Source organism: Phascolarctos cinereus, unplaced genomic scaffold, assembly GCF_003287225.1.
Source record: "Phascolarctos cinereus isolate Bilbo 61053 unplaced genomic scaffold, phaCin_HiC Scaffold_3;HRSCAF=262, whole genome shotgun sequence".
NCBI classification, from domain to species: Eukaryota; Metazoa; Chordata; class Mammalia; order Diprotodontia; family Phascolarctidae; genus Phascolarctos; species Phascolarctos cinereus.
Genome location: NW_027555736.1, coordinates 93,509,622 through 93,534,242, shown reverse-complemented (window position 1 = coordinate 93,534,242; position 24,621 = coordinate 93,509,622). Strand labels below are relative to the sequence as shown.

The following is a 24,621-nucleotide window of genomic DNA, read 5'->3' as shown; positions in this document are numbered from 1 at the left end:
ACACATACTCTTTTCTTTTCTCTCCTTTTCTTTTTTTCTTTGCTTTCCTCTCCTCTCCTTTCTTCTCTCCTCTCTCTCCTTTTGCTTATAACTCAAAGGATTAAGCTTAAGCTCTTTTAGTAAGAAAGGCAGGCTTTTACACACAAGTATAAGACTAGAGGAAAAACAACTTCAGCTCTGTGTAGCATTCTTTCCTTAAGAAGAGAAGCCTATAATTTCCCAAATAGCCCCAGAGTTTAATCTCTTTTGGAATAGGGACCATGAGACAGTTAATTAGAACCTGCAGATCTATCTTTTGAACTCATTTTCTCTTCCTAGCAGGATCAAAATCCCTGTCTCTAGTCTCTATCTGACCTAAAGTTAGAAAGTCTTCTTTACCACTAGCAATTTCCCTTATTATCAACATGCATTCTTCCTCAAACCTAATGGAGTTGGGGAAGGGGGTGGGGAGGAGAAAGGAAGGGAAGTCACTGAATTGTAAAAAATTATGGAGGGCTCTGTGGGCCTGACATCTTGCCTTCTGTCAGTCTCCTCCCTCTCTCATGCCTCACAAACCCAAGATCCTGCCAAGCAAAATGGATCAGGGGAGGCCTAAACCAAAAAGATTAGGTAGAGCCACAACAAAGTTTTTGTACTCTACCTTCAACACTTTATTCTTAATTCCTATTTTTCACAATTCCTTTAGAGTGACTTTGAGCCACCTTAAATAGGAAAACCCACAGAAAACTGTTCCACAGTCTAAATTGTTCAGAAACACCTAATTTTTTCTCCAAATTTTTATGTCTCCATTTTCAGAATTTTTTTTTGCTATTACTTTTTAGGTATTTAATATGAAATTCATAAACCATTGGTGTGGGTGCAAATGTCACACTTTATTCCTGGAGAAAAAAGCAACAACCACACATTGTGTAGTCTGTGTGGTGGTGGGTGCCACTAAGAATTGGCCTTCCAGTTTAAAATAGAAAGATGCCAGAGTTGTCAAAAGGATGCTGAAGAAGAATGCATGAAATGGAGAATGAAAAGAAATGAAGAAAAATTTTTCTGCTTTATCTTTCTTTCTACATTTCTAGTAGCATTTTGTCCTACCACAATCTCATAATACATCCTTGTGTGAGGTCTGGGATTCCCAAAGGGTTCCAGAATTTTATTCTGCCATGTTCCAACATAGAAACAAGCATACTTATAATTAACAACTACTATTTTGGGTAGGATCAATAAGGCAGGAATGTTAAACAGAAGCACACCTTTCAATACTCGCCTCCTTTAAAAAAGGCTAACAAAAATAGATAGCATTTACATAGTGCTTTGCTTTGTAAATATCATCTCATTTTAAAGGTAATAATAATCCTTGGAGGTGGGTGCTACTATTATCAGACCCATTTTATAGATAAAGAAACTGAGGTAGACAGAGGTTACATGACTTGCCCAGCTAGTAAGTCTTTCTGACTTCAGGCCCAACACTTTATCTACTGCCATCTAATACTATACTTGCAAGTCCATGGAATATAGCACCAAAAAGAGAATACTTTTTTTTTTTAAATCTAGAGGAGTACTTAACTTTACGTAACAGTAGTGGTAGGAATCTGAGTCCTCATGCAAGAATTAGTTCTGTCTCTTGCTGCCTGTAAGACCTTGGATAATTCACTAAACTTCCTGCCCTCTGTTTCCTTCTCTGTAAAATAAGGAAATGACCTCTAAGGCTAATTTCTGCTCTAAATCTATACTGTATCCTATAGTTTTAGCTTTTGTTTTATTAACAGCCATTTCTGGATAACTAAATTATAAATATATATATATATGTGTGTGTGTGTGCGTGCACACACACACATATATATATATATAATATGTATACAGTTGTATATATTGCACGTGAACATACATCTTTATATAATTATGTAGATATAGAATATGAATATATATCCTACATATATATGTATATATATATACGCCCACAAGCAAACTCAAGTTGCTTAAATAGGAACTGTAGTGAAAGTTAGTTTGGAAGAGGTTAAAATTGAGAATTGATTGTACTCTACTAGCCCTCAGTTAAATGTTAATATGCTTGTGATGCCCACTATAAATTAGAATTTATGTTTACTTTTTCCTCTTTACTTTAAGACAGATAAAGCCTTATTAGTTCAGGTTTTTATTTGTTCATTTGTTTGTTTTGTGGTAGTAGTGGGATTTTCTGTTGTTTTTTGAAAAGCATGCCTTTTGTCATTTTGACAGCTGGAGATGAAGCCAAACATTTAAGATAGACTTTTTTTTTTCCTTTCTGGCAACAAAGGCAGAGAAACGTTTTTTTAATTAAGGGGGGGAAAAGCCCATCTGTGCCAAACGTACCTTTCATGTTTAAGCTGTAATTAGCTAACCAGTTTGGTCCCTGATATATACTGCACGGACATTTAAGTGTGAATATCACTGAAGCTTGATTACAAAAGGCAATTATTAATTTTAAAGCACACACACACTCACACAAAAGGTATGGCCTGATTACAAAGGAATGATTAAGGCAGGGTATGTCAGACCCCGTGAATTAATAGCAGACTTTGCCATATTCAAAGTATACAATTTAGTCTTTGCCAAAGGTTACATTTAGAATTTCTGACCTTTTGCCCTTCAGTTATTCCAAGGTGTTCCTGGATGTTTTTGCCCTAGAAACTTATATACAAGGCACCACATAACCTTTTGTGTGAGAAAGGACCTCAGAGGTCAAGTCCAAGCCCATGGTCGTGTTGGAGGGTGACCAAAGGCCTAACTGAAATGTAAACAAAAAGTCTTTTCCCCACCCCCCACCTTCCCAGTAAGATTTTAAGTTCCGTGAAAGCAGGCCTTGTTTTTAATGTTACCTTCATATTCCAGAACCTTCCTAGCCCCTGTGTCTTACAAATACTATACATTTGGTAAATATTTGTCGGGTCGAATCAGAATGAAAATGAGTTCAAATAAACCCTACACGGGTGACACAGGGACCTGTGTTTTCTGTGAGCCCTTCCAGGAGGACCCGGAATTCCCCTGCAGTGCGGCCCGTCCCTGCAAGGACCTGGCTTGGGCAGAATCCTTGAGGCGGAGCCTCCTACACGGGGTAGGGTGGGGGTGGGGGGGGCAGGGCGCTCGCGCATGCTGACGAGGAAATGGAGAGTTGTGTTTTATAACCAGCAGGTGCTCCCAGAGCCTTCAAGAACCCGCGGCTTAAAGGAGCAGAGAGACAGGGTGAAAAAAGGCTGGTGGGCGGAGATTCCCACCTCCTTAGCAGGGTGGGAGGCTTGCAAGCTCTGGGGCCATCGTCGGGACCCAGGCCCCGTGTGTTTCCTTCTTTCCATTTCTCTGACCTGAGGACCCAAACCTTCCCCAGGCTGGACCCCAAGACCACCGGCTCTTGCCATTTTTGAGGGGAAATACGTTCTGCTTAGGGAAGAGGGACAGGTTTGAAGGAATTCCTCCTAGGGAGCAAAGGCTTGGGACAAAGAAATAAAACTCTACAAAACTAAAAATTTCAAGGCTCCTTGGCCTAGCCACTGCTGAGGGGAAATGAGATGGGATTCAGGGACTCTTTCTAAACCTTTATGGGGTGGGGGAGGGGAGAGGCTCCAGCAAGGGCCTGCCACTAAGTCTTTGTGGGATATCTTTTGAGCACCATCCTTATCTGTTCCCACAAGTGTCAAGTTTGATAAATTTAGGGCTGTAAGGGAACTCAGAGGTCTTCCAGTCTAACTCCCCTCAAATTGTACAGATGAAGAAACTGAGACCCAGAGTTGCGCTCCTGTCTAGGGTGTGGGGATGGACCATAGGGGAAGGGAAGGAGAAGGGAGAAGATTGGGAAGCAGTCTCAAACTCATAATTGACCTCTGTTGTGAAATCCAGGATCTTCAGTCTCAGAAAGCACTTAAGAGAGAGGAGAAAAAAAAAAAAGCAAAGGACCCATCAGAGATTGCATCTAAAATGAGCTTAGACTCTTTATTCCAGCACATCATATTTACTGAACATCAGGCAGAAGAGAGTCGTCGTTTCAGGCATGAAGGTCAAGTACATTTCTGTCATTTTGCATATGACTTTGTATATTTTCTTTTATGTCCCCCCATAGTGTTTGATTTAAACTAGAATTAAAATTTTGGAGGGCCTCGTCAGGCTGATTCAGGAACCTCATTTACTCCAGAATTATTGAGGTGAGGGTATACTATCTAAAGATTTCTCACCCAATGCTACAGAAACATATGTTTTATAAAGGGTTGTTGCGTTTAAAGATTTACTCTGTATTCCAGTGCGAGTGGAAATAAGCAGGTGTCGTGAAAAAATTCATAAAGCAACAGAAGAATTGAAAGAAGAGAAAATGAAGTCAGAATCCAAGGTAATTTTCCAATGGTCATTTTTTTGTGTTACGCAATTAGGGTTAAGTGACTTGCCCAGGGTCACACAGCTAGTAAGTGTCATGGTTTGAGGCCAGATTTAAACTCAGGTCCACCTGACTTCAGGGCCAGTGCTCTATCTACTGCGCCCCCTAGCTGACCCGCAATGGTCATTTTTGAAAGTCTGATTTACATATAGTGACTGTGTCATGTGTGGTTTTAAAATATTAGTCTAATACTGTTCAGATAGGAAGAACAATTTAGTGTCATTTTGCATGGAGATATTTGGTGATTTGTTTCCAGAAAAACCTTAGATCCCAAGTACAGGGGATTAGTAAGATTAAGAGAAATCAGTTCACACTAGGAGAGCTGAAATGATAAAGGTATTGAAGTTCACAAAGTACTCAGCAGCTCTTTGACCCTCAGGACAACTTTGTAAGGTAAGTACCATAGATATTATTATCCTCAACTGAGGCACTAGAGATTAAGTGATTTGACCATGGTCACATAGCTAGTATGGTAAGATGTGAACCCCGCTCTCTGCTGACTAAATTTAGAACAGGTTATATTACATATCACTATATTTGTACAAAATAAACTTTATATAAATAGAATTAATAGAATTTCTAGAGCCAGAGGGTTTTAAAAATTATGTAGGTCAACCTATTCATTTTACAGATAAGGAAACTGAGTTACCGAAAGTAGATGTGACTTAAAAGGAAATAAATACAAATACTATTTTTTGCTGATGTTTAAAATCTGAAGAAGTTGTGAACTATTATAATTCTCAATAATAAGTTTGTATTTTTTCAGTAAGGAAGAGGTAGAAGAGAGAGAAAATAAATATTTGTTGATCGAGGAAAGTTACGAAAAACAAAAATAATTAGTGCCATTTATGACTATGATATTAAAAAAGCATCAATTAAAACTTATTTTTTTCAAAGTGGCATAATGTACACATCTTCATTTATAACAATTTAAGAGGCAGTTGATTTTTTGTAAAACCATTCAATATTTTAAACATATTAGTTTGTACTTCTCTTAAAACTCTTAATATATTTTACTCATGTTTCCATCTGAAAACAATTTTTAGCCTTAACAGATTCTAGCATTGGTAGAGTAAAACTTAGTGCCACGTTTTTTGGCACTGATGGAAAACCAAAGCACATCTTCTTTGTTTTTATTTTGTAAAGCTATCTTAATTGGATGTGAGGAGAGAGATTTCTATAGGTCTGAGTGATCAGAGGCTTCTTCATGGAGAAAGGGTGACTTGATCTAGGCCTTAAAAGGTTGAGAAAGACATTACTAGGCAGGGGAATAGTAAGTATTGGGAAGCCATTGACATTTTTAAAGCAAGGAGTATTGGTATGAGAGAAGTGTTTTGGAAAGATTGTTCTGACAGTGGCATGCTAGATAAATTGGAAAGGAGAAAGCAGGTTGGATATAGGAAGGTCAATTAGACTACGGCAATAATGCAAACATGAGTGGGTTATTCAGTTGTGTCCAGCTCTGTGATCCCATTTAGAGTTTTCTTGGCAAAGATCCTGGAGTGTTTTGCCATTTCTTTCTTCAGCTTATTTTACGGTTGAGGAATTGAGGCAAAAAGGGTTAAGGGACTTGCCCAGGGTCACATAGCTAGTAAGTAGCTATGTGTGAATAGTAGTTAAGTAGGAGTACAATTTAAATTCAGGAACATGGATCTTCCTGACTCCAGGCCAGTACTCTGTCCACTGTGCTACCTAGAGAGCCTGTAAATATAAAATAGACATTGCCCTAGCAGTCTCGAATATCTCAATTATTTATGAAGAGGACAGTAAGATAACGAATTTACAGACAGTCCGTAGACTTTATTTATATCTTTGTCCCTAACCACTCAGTATTGTTATCAACAACCTCCAGGACCAGCAGGATAGGGGAGTTAGCCCAGGACAAGCTGCCATTGCCCACTGCTTCCCGTAACAGGATACAGCTCTTTCAAAGATGCAGGCTACAATTCTTTTAAAGTGAAGGAAGAAATTCCTTGGGGCAGCTAAGTGGCTCAGTAGATAGAGCAGGGGCCCTAAAGTCAGGAGGATCTGAGTTCAAATCCGGCCTCAGACCAAACACTTGACATTTACTAGCTGTGTGACCCTGGGCAAGTCATTTAACCCCAATTGCTTAAAAAAAAGAAAAGAAAAGAAATTATTCAATTCACTCAAGAATTGAGTGTACTCCTTCCCAAGAAGGAAGCACACTGAGTACAGAAGCAAGAGCAAGCTTTATACTGTGTTAGTCTGGTCCCCTTATTCCTCCCTCCAAGACTCAGATTGGTCCAAGTTACAATCAAAAGTTTCACAATTGGTTAGGTTCACAATTCCATATTCTAATTAGAGAAACCTCAATTCAAGTTATAATTGGTGGAAAATCCTGATCCTTTTGTTAGCATATGCATGAGGTTCATTGAGCCTAGCAGATTCTTGTGCTTGGACATTGACCCCCAACCAGCTTGGACTGGTTTGGGCCTTGGGCTGTAAAGACAGGAACCCTGCTGTCTTAACTGGCCTGAAGAATGTCACTCTCCCATTAATTAGTTAGCCATTCAGAACCTTTCCTGTTTTTTGCAACTTATGTGGGAACCTAATAATTCAGCATTTCTCATAATTTTGTCAGCTTTCCAAAGGAGAATGGGACATAAAAATGACTAAATTGAAACTAAGCACCATACTACAATATGAAATGGCTTTCTGAAGGGAGGGACTTTTGAGTCAGCTACAATTTGTTAAAAGACAGGCTATCCTTTTTTGATTTACTACCTGGAAGTGTCAAATCACCTCAGGGCTGAGCCTGTGTTGGAGTTAGAGGACAGAAGCTTTAGCACAACTTTGATCCTAAGCCCAGGGTTATTGCTCTGACTAAAAGAGAGCATGGTAACACTGTGGTTGAAGACAGCATGGTAGCACCCAGCCAAGGTAATACTTGAAGGTGGAAAAATGCTACAGCTGCCCATTGAAGAGCAATCGTAGGAGACCAGTAGAGTGATCCATTTACTAGAGACACTGTGTCTTTAGAAAAGCCCAGTAGCCAGTGTTAGGCTCAGCCTTCTCTCAGGTAGCCATTACCTACTCTCCCCTGGCCCGGTCCCGCAGCAGTGGTTCCTAGAGAGAAGCCATGGCAACCAAATGACCTTCCTCGCCCAGTCTGGCAGAGTATTGGATAGTCTGGCTGAGTCACTGCACCCTAGAAGCTGAGCTTTTGGTCCAGGGGAGCTATTGTGCTAGCCCTGAAGAATGATGGAGTGAGTGATTCATAATGAATAAATATCATGAGGATTTTCTAGAGGCAGAAAATCTTGGAGCAGAACCCACAAAAAGAGTGAAACAAATTTACAGCCCAAGATAGCCTGGATGGTTGATCAGAAAGGTATATCGCACTGGACAGTAAGAGGCGCTCAGTTTGGTGTGGGCGCTCAGGCAAAGCAGGCCTCAGAGGACTGAATCACGGTCAACTGTGGTGGTTTCCAGACTTCTCAACCCACAAACACCAAAGACAACTTAAAAGGTCAGTGGGAAAAGCCTGTGTCTGCAGTGAGAGACAGAAATGCGGTCAAAGCCCCAGTCCCCGAGCTTGGCCCCAGTTCAGTGGCTGCTTCCTGAGCTTCTGGCCCAGAGACTGAGGGGGGAATTGAGTGGCTGATCAAAGGGGGATTGCAGGGATCTTTCTGCTGGTGCTGGTCACAGTTCTGGGTGGCAGTCCTGGAGCAAAGAGGAGTAATGGCTTGGTGGGGCTTGTAGTGGTGATGAAGAGATAATCCTCCTCACAGTTCTAAGGTAGAAAAGAATGCCTGTGGTCACTCATAGACAAGAGCATGGGCCAGGAAAGGAGTAAGCCCCTTGCCCTCGATCATACAACCTTGGAAGAACTGAAAATTTACAGGTCCTTAGAAGTGTCTCTGAAAGCAGCTGCACAAAACCCCTGAAGCTTGAGACAGTACATTCTCCACACTGGAAGCAGACCCCTACCTTAACAAAGAGTTTATAACTCAAGTAATTGGCTGAGATCACGAGCAAGCAGCGCAAAAAGAGGCTTTTACAGTGGAGGGGAAGTGGGGGAAAGTGAGAGGGAATGAGTGAATCTTATTCTCACTGGATTTGGCTTAAGGAGGGAATAACATTCAATTGGGTATGGAAATCTATCTTACCTTACAGGAAAATAGGGGGGAAGGGGACTAGAGAGTGGGGAGATGATAGAAGGGAGGGCTGATTGGGGGAGGAGGTAATCAGAAGCAAACACTTCTGATGAGGGATAGGGTCAAAAGAGAGAATAGAACAAGTGGGGCAGGATAGGATGAAGGGAAATATACTTAGTTTTTCACAACATAACTACTATGTTACTCTTTTGCAGGACTGCACATGTATAACCTGTATGAAGTTACTTGCCTTTTCAATGAGGCTGGGTGGGGAGGGAGGAAGGGAGAAAATTTGGAATCCAAAGTTTAAAGTTTTAAAAACACATGTTTAAAAAAAATTGTTTTCACGTGCACCTGGGAAATAAGAAATACAGGCAATGGGGTATAGAAATCTATCCTGCCCTATAGGAACATAGGAGGAGAAGGGGATGGGGGGGGAGTTGAGATAGAAGGGAGGGCAGATTAAGGGAAGGAGTATACAGAATGCATGCCATCTTGGAGTGGGGAGAGGGATGAGATGGGGAGAAAATTTGGAACTCAAAATCTTGTGGAAGTAAAGGTTGAAAACTAAAAAGAAAAAAAAAGAAAAAAAGAATCTTGGACATTGAGGCCCTATCATTCTAGTTATAAGCTGCCTGGGCCATATGTGTGACCTTTATTTGGTCCTTACTACCATTGTATTTTAAGCCCAAACTCACTCTCCCCCTATGCTGTCATACTGCACTGTGGCTGTATTTGTGGGGCAGTGTGCTCCCAGTTTTGACAAAATATGCTTTGGAACTACTTTTCTTGCTACATCATTGAGTAAATGCTTTAGCTAAAGAAATGTGTCAGAGGAAGCACACTGACAGGGGCTTATGAGCTACTGTCTGATAGCCATTTACAGGGTTGATCTTAGAACCCTGGGAATAGTAATAACAATACCTCTTTCCATTGGCAAAGTGAGTTGAGCAAATGAGCCCTCAGAGGAGTGTTACATATTATACACATACATATTATAGGTAGATATTATTTATGTATTAAAATATATAGCAGTGTGTGTTGTGTGTGTGTGTGTGTGTGTGTGTGTGTGTGTGTGTATGAAGAGTGTATATGTGTTTAGGAATATTTGTAGTCTCCAATAAATTGTGAGCTCCTTGAAGGCATAGATTCTTAATTTTTGTCTTTGTAATTTCAGAGCTAGCACAGTATCTGGCACATAATTAGCATTTAACAAATGATTACTGATTGGATTCTACCAATTTTTTGGTTACTGCTCTATAAAAGTGGGATGATTTGCCTGAAAATACAAATGTAAATGCTGATTCATGCACATCACACAAAATGTTTCTGATCTAAAATCTTAAATGCTAGAGATCAGAGAGTATTCCTATAATAGTGTTTAGAAATACTTACTGAAATTAGTAATATAAATCATAAATGTGAATTGCTTCTTAAGCAACACAGATTAGTTGCATGTAATATTATTTATTAGGTAAATACAATTGTAGCCTGCTTGCAAAATTAATTTACAAGTCTCAAAGCCATATTTGGATATTGATAATTTGCTATTGAAATAACCTAGTAAAATTTATACTTTGATAAAGTTTAAATGAACATCCCCAAAGATTTGATAGTAATTCAGTTTAGCAAACATTTTTAAGAGCTTCAAATGGAAAGAATTCTAGATTTGCACTTAGAGAAACTGTGTTTGAATGTTAGCTCTGCTAACTACTACCTGTCTTTAGGCAAGTACTTGGACTTTCTAGGACTCAGTTTCCTTATCTATAAAATGGGGGGATTGGACCAGCTGATCCCCAAGCTTTCTCCTAGCTCCAAATAAGTTTTTTTCTATGATGTTATTATGTGCTTCGGGAGATATGCAATTTAGATAGGAGAGTATTCCTTCCTTCCAAGAGTAAAGGCATATGACAGGAAAGAAAGAAGGAAACATGTATTTATTAAATGTCTTCTGTATACCAGGCACTATGCTAAATACTTTACAAATGTTATCTCATTTGATCTTCACCACCACCCCTGGATCTCAGGGATTTGATTACAATAGGTCCCTGCCCAGCACAAAGCACCACTTACTGGTTATTTTTTGGGCCCTCTGGGCTCAGAGCAAATGTAAATAGTAACTGTTTCTCTTTTGGCCAACAACCCTGAGGGTCTTCCCCTCCCAGTTTGATTTTTTTTTTTTAATTAAAAGGGCCATCCCTTGACTCACTTCTTAAAGAGGCCTATTCATTGAATGAGAGTTGCCTCACTCAAATAGAGAACTTGAAAAGACCTTATCTTAAAGTGGCCCAGGTCTCCCACCGCATCCTGGGCCATCTTCAGTCATCTTGATCTGTATCTGGCCACTGGACCCAGATAGCTCTGCAGGAGAAAGTGAGGTTGGTAACTGCACAGCCCTCCCCCATTCAAATCCAATTCAATGCAAGTCATGTCATCATCTCCCTGATGTCACAGGCTATTTTGAGAGCAAAGGGAAAAGCACAACTACAACCTGGAAGGTGGGTGCTATCACAATACCTGTTTTCCATTTGAAGAAACTGCATCAGATAGAGGTTAAATGACCTGCCTAAGGTCACACAGCTATTAAATGTCTTAGGCCAAGTTTAAACTCAGATATTCTTGAGTCCAGGTCCAGTGCTCTACCCATTATGCCATCTAGCTGCCTCTAGATAACTCTAATACAGAATATGTGCATTAGAAAGAGGTGCAATAAAGTATTGTGGTAGGTCTGAGGGGTAAATGTTTATAACTAGAGAGGAATAAGGGAAAGTTTTCTGCAGGTGTTAGCATCTTAGATGTGCTGTGAAGGATGGGCAGAAACTTAGTGGGAAAGAAGGGAGGGAAGGAGGGTATTCCAGGAAGAAGAAATGTAAAGCGTAGTTATAGAGAGAATGGAGAATGCAGGCATATTTGAGGGACACAGACGTCCACGTTGACCTGAATGAGGAGTTAAAGGAGCTAAGCCAAAGAACATACCAGGTGGTTTGTGGGAGGAGGGGGGGGGTCCTAGATGTCAGGCAAATGGGTTTGTTTTGTTTTCATTTTTGCATCTCCATTCCCAGGTATTTGTATAGGTATATATAAACGTATGTATATACAGACAAATACACAAAGATATATATATATATATATATATATATATATATATATATACACATACATACACATACATACATACATAATACATACACATACATAAATGTGTGTGTATTCCCATATTAGACCAACTCTGATTATAAATGATTAATGGTTAAGAACTGAAAAAGTAATCACAAATTGATTTTTATTTTATCCTTAGACTTAATTATGTACCTGCCAATATCAATGAAAATGTATTTATTGACCAATCTATCAAAAAGAAACAACCTAAGAAAAAACTAAAATATAATTTGAATAGAGTAGTACATGAGTCATAAAAATAATTGTACTGGTGATACAATTTGAAAATATTTTGGACATCCTTTTTAAAGATTGCTTATGGTCAAAAATGCATTTTAGAAATACAGTACTCATTTTTTTTTCCTGTCCTGTAAAACCCAGGTAGCATGTAATTAGAACTTGAATGATAGCATTTGCCTTTCAGGGCTCAATGACTACTTTAAAATATGTGGTTGCAAAAGCCACAGATTATATAGTATGGGTACTTTGTGAATTGAAAAGATACAGTATGCCTGGTTAGGTTTAGTAATGTGAAAACAGAAATAGAAGAACACAACTTGATTTGCACCAGAACTTACCAAAATATGATCCCAAAGATCCTGATAATTGAAGCAGGATTTTGTAGTGTTTACAAGGTAGCACACAAAAATTGAGGAATCACAGATTGAACTTATTCAATAGTAGTTAACCTGATAGAACTTTGATCTCTATAAACAACTGAAAATAACTTTTTTTCTCAAGAGGGAGTAAGTGAAGGAAAGTCTAAGGCAGTTTATGAATTTAGAAATTATATTTACAATGAAAGAATAATTCAAATGAGTTAGTCTCATCTTTCCATCTAATCTTTTGGGATCCACATGGTTCTCTTTTGAATGGAAAAAAAAAATTAACACCATGCCCAAAGCTGCAAGAAGATACGTCTTTAGAAAGGAACAAGCTCTTATGTTTGAACTGAGATGTTGAAATGCAGTTTTAAAATTATGTTTGGTTTTTTTTTAACTTGTTGTGAAAGAATAATGTAATTATTGCCTAAGGAATCTGAATATCAAAATCACTAGATTTTTTTTTTAATTAATTAATTTATTTTTAGTTTTCAACATTCACTTCCACAAGATTTTGAGTTCCAAATTTTCTCCCCATCTTGTCCCTTCCTCCACCCCAAGATGGCGTGCATTCTGAATACCCCTTCCCCTAATCTGCCCTCCCTTCTATCACCACCCCACCCCTTCTCTTATCCTCTTCTCCTCTATACCCCATTGCCTGTATATCTTATTTTGCAGTTGCATGTAAAAACAGTCTTTAACATTTATTTTTAAAATTTTGGGTTCCAAATTCTCTCACTTCCTCCCTCCCCATCCATTCTCATTGAGAAGGCAAGCAACTCAATACAGGCTATACATGTGTAGTCATGCAAAACACTTCCATAGTAGTCAAGTTGTGAAAAACTAAGTATATTTCCCTTCATCCTGTCCTGCCCCCCGCCTCTGCCCCATTTATTTTATTCTCTCTTTTGACCCTCTCCCTCCTTAGAAGTGTTTGCTTCTGATTACCCTCTCCCCCAATCTGCCCTCCTTTCTATCATTCCTTTCTATCACCCTCTCTTATCCCCTTCCCCCCTATTTTCCTGTAGGGTAAAATAGATTTCAATACCCAATTGAGTGTGTATGGTATTCCCTCTTTAAGCCAAATCTGATGAGAATAGATACTTTTTTTTTTTAATGAAAAGGTATTAGCTACTTAGAACAAAAATTGAACTTAACTCTCCGCCCTTAAGAAAACTCATTTAAATTGGAATACATATCCACAACTTGCCAAATTTAAGGGGTTAAGCTGGGCATTTTACTTCATCCATTCAGCAAATATTTTGAGTAATAATAATTATTATTATTGTTATCTTGTAGAAATACTTTTATTACAAGCAGATATTATGTTACCTCACTGGGCAACTAAAAAAAGTTGACAGTGGGCCCATTCCCTTGGATTCATCTAATGAACTTAGAGTGTTTTACCTCTCGATGGAGTCTGGATGCCCATCCTTTCGTGGGCAATACCCACATAAACTCAGTCAACAAAACATCAGTGAAGAAGTGCTAAAGAAATGATTGATTCATATGGATTTGTTTATGGAAATTGAGGAGTTTATGATGGCAGTTCAGTACTAGGTCACTGCTACCAGAAATTGTAGACGGGTTGTCTTTAAGGACCACAGATTTTGTGATTATGCTAAGAAATGGGAGAAACTATATAATGAATCACTACAGGCTCTAAAGATTTAGCGCCTACTGGATCTGAAGGAGATATAATCTAGAAGTTAGAATTATCAGAAACTTTCTATCTTTCTTGATAGATCCCCATACTACAAATATCAGGCGAACCATTAAAATATCCTGGATAACTCAACTGGTTAGTACTGGAATTAGAGCTTTTCATAGACTAAATGTTCACCAACAGTTGCTCAGAAACAACATTGATCCATAATGAGGTATATACCAAATACTTATAATCTCCAAACTCTATGGAAAGAAAAGTTTTCACAATATGGAGATTTAGTAGAGGAGATCAAAATTGTGTAGGAAGATGAGGTGCACTTTAATCCTGACTGTCATGTCTGCTACTGAACTGAGAGCACTTCCAGTGTGTCTACAGAGGATGAGATTCCTTTAAATACTGTTATCTGATTAGAAAAAGTAGTTATTTTACCCACCTCTATAATACTTCCTAAAATACTAAATATACAAGAAGAATAATAGTGTAAGAACTTATCTCAGGACTCTAGGTAGCATAGTAAATAGAGTGCTGGTGTTGGAGTCAGGAAGAGTAGAGTTTGAATCTTGTCCTGAATACTGACTAGCTGTGTGACCTAGGGCAAGTCACTTAATATCCTTTATATCAGATGTCCTCCAAAGTCCCTTTAAGCTCTAAATCTAATGAGAACAAGATGACAATAACAATAATAATGCTTTAAATCTCACATTTTCTATATCTAATTTGTGCATTATCACTGGTTATTATCCTCATCACTGTCTCTGGAACTCTCTTGCTTCTCATCCCTCTAGGTTTTCCTGGCTTCCTTCAAGTATCAGCTAAAGTCCTACCTTCTGTAAGAAACCTTTTCAGTCCTCCATAATCTTAATGCCTTCCCCCTGAGATTATCTCTAGTATGTGCATGTGTCTATATCTTTCTCGATATAGATAAGCATAGATATATAGCTGTAGAGACACATGTCTACATAGATAGAGATATAGAAACATAGAGACCCATCTGTATAGATAGATATAGATATATGGCTATACATACATCTATACCTGTATACACATATTCACATATATGCACATACATATATATATATACATACATATGTGTGTGTGTATGTATATATATATATATATATATATATATATATCTATATATATATATCTTATTTGTACATAATTGTTTACATGTTTTCTTCCCAATTAGACTGTGAGCTCCTTGAGAGCAGGGACTATTTTTTCACATTTTTTCATATCCCCAGAACTTAATAAATGCTTGTTGAAGGTATAGCTAGGTGGATAGAACACCAGCCTTGGAGTCAGGAGGACCTCAGTTCAAATCCAGCTCAGATGCTTACTAGCTGTATGACCCTGGGCAAATCACTTAACCCTGACTGCCTCCAAAAAAAAAAAGTTTTTGTTGACCATGGACTGATTAGTCATCCTGTATAAAGAACTTGAGGAAGAATAAATGAGGTAGAAAATAACCTCTAACCATTTAAGGTCTGCTTGCAGAAAAGGAACATGTTTATGAAAATATTAGAAGCCTGTTAGAAAGCACATATGAATATGTATAAGATATGTTAACCTTTGATGATGAGCATTTTAATTAGTGTGGCTCTCTGTTTATTAGAGCTGATCATAACCCCTCTATGACTTTGTAGACTGTGTTCAAGAGTTGCTATGGCAAGGTAATTAATTGCCCTGAGGCCAGACTGGTAATCAGTTTCTCCAAACTTAGTTAAGCTGTTCCTCATATTATAGACATAAATTCTGTTTCCAGGTTGCATTAGAAGCCTTTCCAGTTGGAACCTGTTAGAGCTTATCTTCTGCTGTTTTTGCCTTTGAAAACTCTGGGACATCCCTGTACCCATGATGAAGAAGAGGACTTTGGTGGAGAAAGTACAAGAACAACAACCTATATTCATAAAGACCTCTGCTACAGTCTCACCCTGTAACCTCCCTTGGCACCCAGGGCTGGCCTTCTCACCCTGTAACATTCATCTGCCATGCCAGCCTCTTTTTCCCATTGAAAAATCCTTCCCATCTCCCCACCATTTCTTCCTTATTTTCTGTCCTCTCCCACCTTCAACTCCGTTTGGTGTTTTCTTGCCTCATTAGAATATAGGGAGTTCTTGGCACATAGTTAATACGTGTTTGCTGTTTTGTCTTGCTTTTCATAAAGACCTCTGAGAGATAGAATAAAAGGAAGGACCAATGTAGGGTAATTGGGTTTGGGGACATTTGATTGATGGGAAGTGGTTTTTGAACAAAGTTTTCCAGATTCATCAAGGTGATGGCATTGTCAGAGAAGAGAAGGGGTTACATATAAGAAATGTTACAAAAAGACAAATGACAGGATTTGACAACTGATTGGATATGAATAGTGAAAGATTGGGGAGTCAAAGATGATACCCAGGTTGTGAGCCCCGATGACTGGAAAGATAATGACACCCCCTTAATACACTAGAGAAGTTAGGAAGAGGGGAGGGATTGGGGAAAAGAGAATGAGTTCAAGTTTGGGACATATTGAGTTTAAGACATCTATAAGATATCCAGTTCTAAATCAGCAGGAAGAGATGTAGTACTAGAGGTTAGGAGAGAAGTTAGGACTAAATAGATCTGAGAATCGGCATAAAGATGATAAGATCACCAAGTAGAAGAGTATAGAGGGAAAAGAAAAGATAGCCTAGGACAGAACTTTAGGGAATGTGTCAAGGGTTAGCAGGCATTCTGTGGATGAAGATACAGAAAAGGAGACAGGGAAGAAGTCATGAACATATGTAGGAGGAGAAGGAGAAGAAAGAGGAGAGATCAGTGTCACAAGAACATAGAAAGAAAAGAATGTCAAGGAGAAAAAGAGGGTGATCCCTAGTGTCAAAGGCTGCAGAGAAGGCAAGAACAATGAGAATTGAGAAAAGGCCATTAGATTTGGCAATTAAGAGAGCGTGAGTAGCTTTGGAGAGAGCATGTTGATTGAACAAATGAAATCTACTCTTTGGCAAACAAGAGGGACAAGGTGGGGGGGGGCAGTCAACCCAAGGAACCAAATAGCACAAATAGCACAAAGCACCCCTGAGAAAAATGTCTTCCTTACTTTTTTCCAACAAGAAGAGATTATTCAACTTCAACAAACATTTGTTAATATGACGACCAGAATATAAAAGTATATTGATGAACCAAGCAAATGTTTGCATCAGTTGATACTTCTGGTCCATCTCGTGTTTAAGTAATTCACTATATGCAAGGCCCTGTGGTAGGCAATGAAGACACAAAAGTTTAAAAAAAAATGATTGCCTCTGTGCTCAGTGAGTTTACATTCTCTTGGGAAGGGATAAGACAAACACATAGATAAATATAATGTAATGAAGATGTAATAGTTGATGGATTGATTGATAGGGCAAAAAGGACATGTAATAAAGTGCTCTAAAAAAATTACGGATGGAGAGAATACATATAGCATGATGACTGGAAAGGGTCAGGTAGTGCTACATGGAGAAAGTAGCTTCTGAATCGAGCCTTGAAGGAAAAATAGAAGCATTTTGAGTTGTTTGTGATCCACCTCAAAAATACTTTGTGTTAACTGTATATGTTTTACGTACAGATCTTGGTGCATGTTGTTTTGTCCTAGTAGAATATAATCTCCTTGAGGCTAGGGAATGGTTTATTTTATTTTTACTCGCAGTGCCTAGCACTTATACCCTCAATACGTGTTTGTTGGTTTGTATTGAAATGTGCTTCTTTATTAAAAAGGTGCCTAACTACTTAGTACAAAAGTTAAGCTTAATTTCCTTCCTCTCCCCAAAGAGTATTCATTTAAACAGAACTACCTATTTATAACTTGCCACATGTGAGAGATTAAGCCGGGAATGCTATTCATCCATCCAACAAATATTTTAAGCAATAACAGCAATCTTACAGAAATACTTGTGAAACAGTCAGACATAACTTCACTGAACAGTAGTGAAGGCAGTTCTCCATAAGAGCTTTGTAACAATCCTCTAGTGTTGTTTTAAGGAGCATGTTCTTTCTTTGCAACCAGACATTAAACTCCTTGTGTGAAGGGTTTATTTACTGCTTCACTCCCAAAGCACTTTGTATAGCACCAAGTACAAATGGGATAATATATGTAAAGTATTTTCCAAGGTTTTTTAAGCTCTTTATAGATGTCAATTATTATTATTTTGTCATTCTTGTCATCCTCTTTGAAGGGTTTCATATACAAACCATCCTGGTGGTTTTTATCGCTATCCTGCTATTATTTATTTTTAATCGTTCTATGGTCTATTAGACAGGTGGATAGAATTACTTTTTTATTCATAATTGAATAAAAGTATAGGATGTAAATAAGCTCATCTTTTGTAGAGTCACTGAAAACATCCTTAATATAACTTCAGTAGCAGACTGGATGACAGGAATGATATGTACCTCATCCTGTTCCCAGATGATTTTGATTTTTCTCTTTTGAATGCTTTTTGTTCTGTGTAGTTTAGAGATTATAAATATTTGGTATACATACATTCAAAATGTTCTTAAGTTTATATAGGTCAGTGTTATGTCTATGTGATAATAGTTTGGTCTGTGATGATTTAATGGCTGAGCTCTTCAGGATATGTTAAAGTCAGTATTTTTATAATGGGGATTTATCGCTTGTCAATTCATGAAAGATCGATATTTTTAATTTATAATTCTAGCTGCCAAATCATATCTTGATAGTTATTCAGAAGGTGCTGCTCTAAGTGTTGTTTTGCCCAGTTTCTCCTTTTTTTAAAAAAATATAATCTACATCAACTACTAAATCCAGGCTCCCTTCAGTAATTTCTAGTGACAACAACCTGGTCCTGAATTTCCATTATCCATTTTCACAAATGTCTCAGGCATTTGACACTTCTTTGTTGATGTATTGCTGTCTGTATTCATGTAGACACCACTCATGAAGTGACTTCTGAATCCATTCTTGGATCTTAGCTATTTCATAGGCTCTATCCAAAGGTAAACCACACTCAGTTTCATTTGATGACTGATAGTCATTAGAGATATCAGTCTTTGTTTTCCCTCTGCTTTGTCTGTCCTTTATATACTATCAGGATTGTATTTAACTAATAGAAAGAGTTTAATAAGATACTTCTTTTCCATTTTTTGCAGACAGTTTATGTAATATTGTAGTTAATTGTTCTTTGAATCTCTGATATAATTAATTTGTACATCCATCTGGTCCTAGGTCTTTTTTTCCCCCTTTGGGAGTTCATTTGTGGTTTGTTAATTTAATTTTCTGAGATTAAACTAGCATAAAGACTTGACCTTTGATTTTATTGGTATAGGAAACTCATGGGTGAGAAAACATCCTTTCTCTTCAATGTATTGTCTTAGTTGTCTAATAAACTCAGGTTAAGTGACTTATCCAGAATCCCACAGCCAAGGTGTGTTAGGAGAAAAATTTGAACCTAGATATTCCTGGCTTCAATGTCATCTCTCTATCTTATATGCCATGATACCTTTTCTGAGATTGGGTTATTTAAATTATCTATTTCTCATTCTTTTAATCTGGGTATTTTATATTTTTGGTAAATATCCATTATCAGATGTGTTGGCATATAATGGAGCAAAATAATTTTTTGGTAGTAATTTCCTTTGTTTCTTCATTGTTGTGAATTCTTTTTCCTGTTTTTGCACTGACATTTTGGTTTAACAGTCTTTCAAAAATAGATATCCATTTTTCTCTTTTAGTTTTAAAAAAATAGCTTTTGTTTTTATTTATTAGTTCAATGGGAGTTTATTTTTCCTTCAATTATGTTAAGCCTTCTTTGGTTTTTAGATTTTCTGTTTTTGTATTTAGTTGTTTTATTTGTTGCTTTAATGTTTTTGTTTGCATGACAACTTTATTGATCTGTCCTAGCCCTTTTTTGTAATCTACCAGAGTCAAATTTTGTGAAGATGCCATGAACACCTGAAAAAGAATATATATATGTATAAATATATACATAAACACACAAATATATATATACATATATATATATATATATATATATATATATATTCTTTTGTATATTTCTATTCAGTAATTACCACAGCTCTATCATTTTAAATTTTCCTAAAATTCTATTCTGATCCTGAACTTCTTCCTTCTCTTTTTGTTACATGTCTAGGTCAGAGAAGAGGGTACAGTTGAGGTCTCCAACAGTTATAGTTTTATTATCTCTTTCTCCATATAATTTCATTAACTTTAGGCACATTGTAGTCTCTCTGCTTCCCTCTTTTACCTTGTCAGCTTTCATTGTTGCCTTGTCTGAGATAATGATTTTCATCCTTGCTTTTTTGAATTCACTGGGGGCATAATTCTCTTCCAACCCCTCATTTTAACTCTTTATAAGCCTTTATGTTTTATGTATGTTTCCTGTAAAGAGTATATTGTTGGATTATGTCTTCTAATCCATTCTGCTACCCTCCTCCATATCATGGGTGAGCTAATCCTATTTACATTCACAGTTAAGACCATAATGTGGAAAGAGAAAAAGGAATGTCATTAACTAGTGATCTGTGATTGAAGTGGTCTTATCATACTTTTATGTCTCTCTTCCATTATTCAGCATAGACTCCAATCACTGGCTCTTTTTTTTTTTTGCTAGGCAGTGGGATTAAGTGACTAGTGTTGTTTCTGAGACTGAATTTGAACTCAGGTCCTCCTGACTGTAGGGCTGCCAATCACTGGTTCTTACAATTCATTTTTCTTTTTTAATTTTCCCTTTTATGATCTCCCCTCCAAAGCTGAAGTTTGTTTTACTTATGACTCTCGACTCTTCCTTTCCCAACTCTACTGGCCCTCTTAAAGACCTCATTTACCTCTCAGTCTTTAATGTTTTCCTATTAAATTTGGTGTAATTCTACACCAAAGTCTGTGTGTATGTATGTATGTATGTGTGTGTGTGTGTGTGTGTGTGTGTGTGTGTTTAACTTTCCTATGCCTGGTTCAGATAAGAAAGACATTCATCAGATGCTTATTGCTCCCATCCCTTCTTCCATATATTGATAAGGCTCTTCTGGTATACTTCAACAGGAAAAAGTAATAAATTCTTCCTCTTTCTCATTTCTTCCTTAATGTATTTCCTTGTCTCCTTTCTTTTATCCTCTATTAAAATCAACAAAATGGAATAGAAGCAGCTTCAGGCCCTACACCTGTCTTTCTCTACTTCCTCAGTAAAATTTCAGAACAGTTTGATTCTAAAGGACCACTTCTCTCTTTTTTAACTATTAGTATGTAAGCTCTTCACTATCATTTGGCCCCTTCTACTTGTTCAAATGTATAATACCTTTTTAGATTCCTTTTATCTCTAGTGTTTGTGTTACAGAGATTGTATACAACTGTGGTGTTTCTATAATAAATGCTGATAAATACTATCAACATTATTGTATTGTTTTCTAGGGATAGTTATTTTTGGTTGTAAATCTTTTTTCTTTTTAGAATATGATATTCCAAATTTTACTCTTATATTAGTTTCAGCATAGACTTGTGTGATCCTCACTCTGGTTCCTTTGTAGTTGAACTTTTCTAACTGCTTGGAGTGTTTTTTTTCCCCCCTTTATCTGGAAGCTTTGGATTTTGTCCATGAAATTACTGGATATTTTAAATTTGGTATTTTTTATTTTTATTTTTTGCAGTTTTTCTTTTTTTTTCCTTTTTTTGTAATTTATAAATTTATTTATTTTTAGTTTTCAACATTTACTTCCACAAGATTTTGAATTCCATATTTTCACCCCATCTTGGCCCTCCCCCAACCCAAGATGGCATGCATTCTGAATACCCCTTCCCCTAGTCTGCTCTGCCTTCTATCTCTCCCCAGCCCTTCTCTTATCCCCTTCCCCTTCCATTTTCCTGTAGGGCAGGATAGATACTTCATTTCCTGTATTTCTTATTTTCCAGTTGCATGTGGAAACATTTTTTTTAAACATGTGTTTTTAAAATTTTGGGTTCCAATTTTCTCCCTTCCTCCCACCCCACCTACCCTTATTGAAAAGGCAAGCAAGTCAATACAGGGCATACATGTGCAGTTATGCAAAACACTTCCATAGTAGACATGTTGTGGAAAAACTAACTCTATTTCCCTTAATCCTATCCTGCCCCCCATTTATTCTATTCTTTCTTTTGACCCTGTCCCTCCTCAGAAGTACTTCCTTCTGATTACCCCTTTCCCAATCTGCCCTTCTCTCTATCATCCCCCTGCTCTCTTGTCCCCTTCCTCCCTATTTTCCTGTATGGTAAGACAGATTTCCATACCCAGTTGAGTGTGTATGTTATTCCCTCCTTAAGCCAAATCCTATGGGAATAAGATTCCCTCATTTCCTCTCACCTTCCCCTGTTTCCCCTCCACTGTAAGAACCTTTTCTTGTCTGTTTTGTGTAAGATAACTTACCCCATTCTACCTCTCCCTTTCTCCTCCTAGTATAATCCTCCCTCATCCCTTAATTTCATTCTCCAGATATGACCCCTACATCTTCAACTCACCCTGTGCCCTCTATCTATCTATCTATCTATCTATCTATCTATCTATCTATCTATCTATCCATATAATTTTTCCCCTCCCACTACCCTAATACTGACAAAGGTCTCATGAGTTATAAATATCATCTTTCCATGCAGGAATGTAAACAGTTCAGCCTTAATAAGTCTCTTATGATTTCTCTTTCCTGTTTACCTCTTCATGTTCCACTTGAGTCTTGTATTTGAAAGTCAAATTTTCTATTCAGCTCTGGTCTTTTCATCAAGAATGCTTGAAAGTCCTCTATTTCACTGAATGACCATTTTTCCCCTGAAGGATTATACTCAGTTTTGCTGGGTAGGTGATTCTTGGTTGTAATCCTATCTCCTTTGCCCTCTGGAATATTATATTCCATGCCCTCCAGTCCTTAATGTAGAAGCTGCTAAATCTTGTGTTATCCTGATTGTGTTTCCACCATACTTGAATTGTTTCTTTCTGGCTGCTTGCAATATTTTCTCCTTGACCTGGGAACTCTGGAATTTGGCTACAATATTCCTAGGAGTTTTCCTTTGGGGATCTCTTTCAGGAGGAGATCTGTGGATTCTTTCAATTTCTATTTTGCCCTCTGGTTCTAAAATATCAGGGCAGTTTTCCTTGATAATTTCTTGAAAGATGATGTCTAGGCTCTTTTTTTGATCATGGCTTTCAGATAGTCCAATAATTTTTAAATTCTCTCTCCTGGATCTATTTTCCAGGTCAGTTGTTTTTCCAATGAGATATTTCACATTGTTTTCTAATTTTTCATTCTTTTGGATTTGTTTTACAGTGTCTTGATTTCTCATAAAGTCACTATCTTCCAGTTGCTCTATTCTAATTTTTAAGGAGGTATTTTCTTCAGTAAGCTTTTCGACTTCCTTTTCCATTTGGCCAATTTTGCTTTTTAGGGCATTTTTCTCCTCATTGGCTTTTTGGACCTCTTTTGCTATTTGGGTTAGGCTATTTTTTAAGGTGTTATTTTCTTCAGTATTTTTTTGGGTCTCCTTTAGCAAGCTGTTGACTTGTTTTTCATGATTTTCTTGCATCACTCTCATTTCTCTTCCCAGTTTTTCCTCTACTTCTCTTATTTGCTTCTCAGAATCCCTTTTGAGCTCTTCCAAGGCCTGGGACCGATTCATATTTTTCTTGGAGGCTTTGGATGTGGGAGCTTTGACTTTATTGTCTTCTTCTGGTTGTATGTTTTGATCTTCTTTGTCACCAAAGTAAGGTAATATAGTCTGACTCTTTTTGCGAGATTTGCTCATGATCCCAGCCAACTACTTGAGTTTTAAACTCTTTGTGAAGGTAAGAGTCTGCTTCCAATGTGGAGAGTGTACTCTCCCCAAGCTTCAGGGGTTTGTGTAGCTGTTTTCTGAGATACTTCTAGGGACCTGTAAATTTTCAGTTGTTGCAAGGTGGTATGATAAGGGTTGAGGTATTTATTCTTTTCCTGGCCTGTGCTCTGGTCTTTGAGTGACTAGCCACAAGCAGTCTTTTCTCTTTTGGAATTGTGAGGAGGGTTTCCTCTACACTGCCACTATCAGCTCCACCTAGCCAGCGCTCCTCCTCACCCCAGGACTGCCACCTAGAACTGTGACCCAGATCCAAGCATGGGCAAAGCAAGAGATTCCTGCCTCAGCACCAGCAAAGAGATCCCTGCAGTCACTCTTTGATCAGCCACTTGATTCCCCCTCAGTCTGTGGGCTGGAAGCTCAGGACACAGCCACCACCCTGGCACCTGTGTTCTGGAACTGGCTCTGACCAAGTTCTCCTCTCACCACAAAAACAGACTTTTCCCACTGACCTTCTAAGTTGTCTTTGGCATTTGTGGATTGAGGAGTCTAGAAGCCACCACAGCTGCCTGTGATTCAGTACTCTGAGGCCTGCTCTAGGTTCTCTAGGGCCTGCGTACCCATGCTTCCGATCAGCCATCCAAGGTGTCTTGGGCTGGAAATTTGTTTCACTCTGTCTTTTTGTGGGTTCTGCTGCTTTAGAATTTGATTAGAGCCATTTTTTATGGGTATTTGGAGGGGTTTGGGGGAGAGCTCAAGCAAGTCACTGCTTTCAAGCTGCCATCTTGGCTCTGCCCCAAATTTGGGATTTTTTAAAAGGAGGTAACCAGTATATTATTCCTGTTTTCCCTTTTTTGCTAGTTCTAATAGATCTGGGAAATTTTCTTTTATGATTT

The 24,621-nt window shown here is 37.9% G+C and overlaps 1 protein-coding gene across 1 annotated transcript in view; it reads left to right on the top strand.

The window, feature by feature from the left end:
• Window positions 1–3,108: 3,108 nt before the first annotated feature.
• The window catches only part of CCDC172 (coiled-coil domain containing 172), a 53,716-nt gene continuing 32,203 nt past the window's right edge, over window positions 3,109–24,621 (top strand). Inside the window, exons 1-3 of the mRNA XM_020988156.2 lie at window positions 3,109–3,213; window positions 3,865–4,021; window positions 4,263–4,348. Of these exons, the coding sequence (XP_020843815.2) occupies window positions 3,121–3,213; window positions 3,865–4,021; window positions 4,263–4,348 (336 nt within the window). The 5' untranslated portion in view covers window positions 3,109–3,120. The remainder of the gene's footprint in view (window positions 3,214–3,864; window positions 4,022–4,262; window positions 4,349–24,621) is intronic.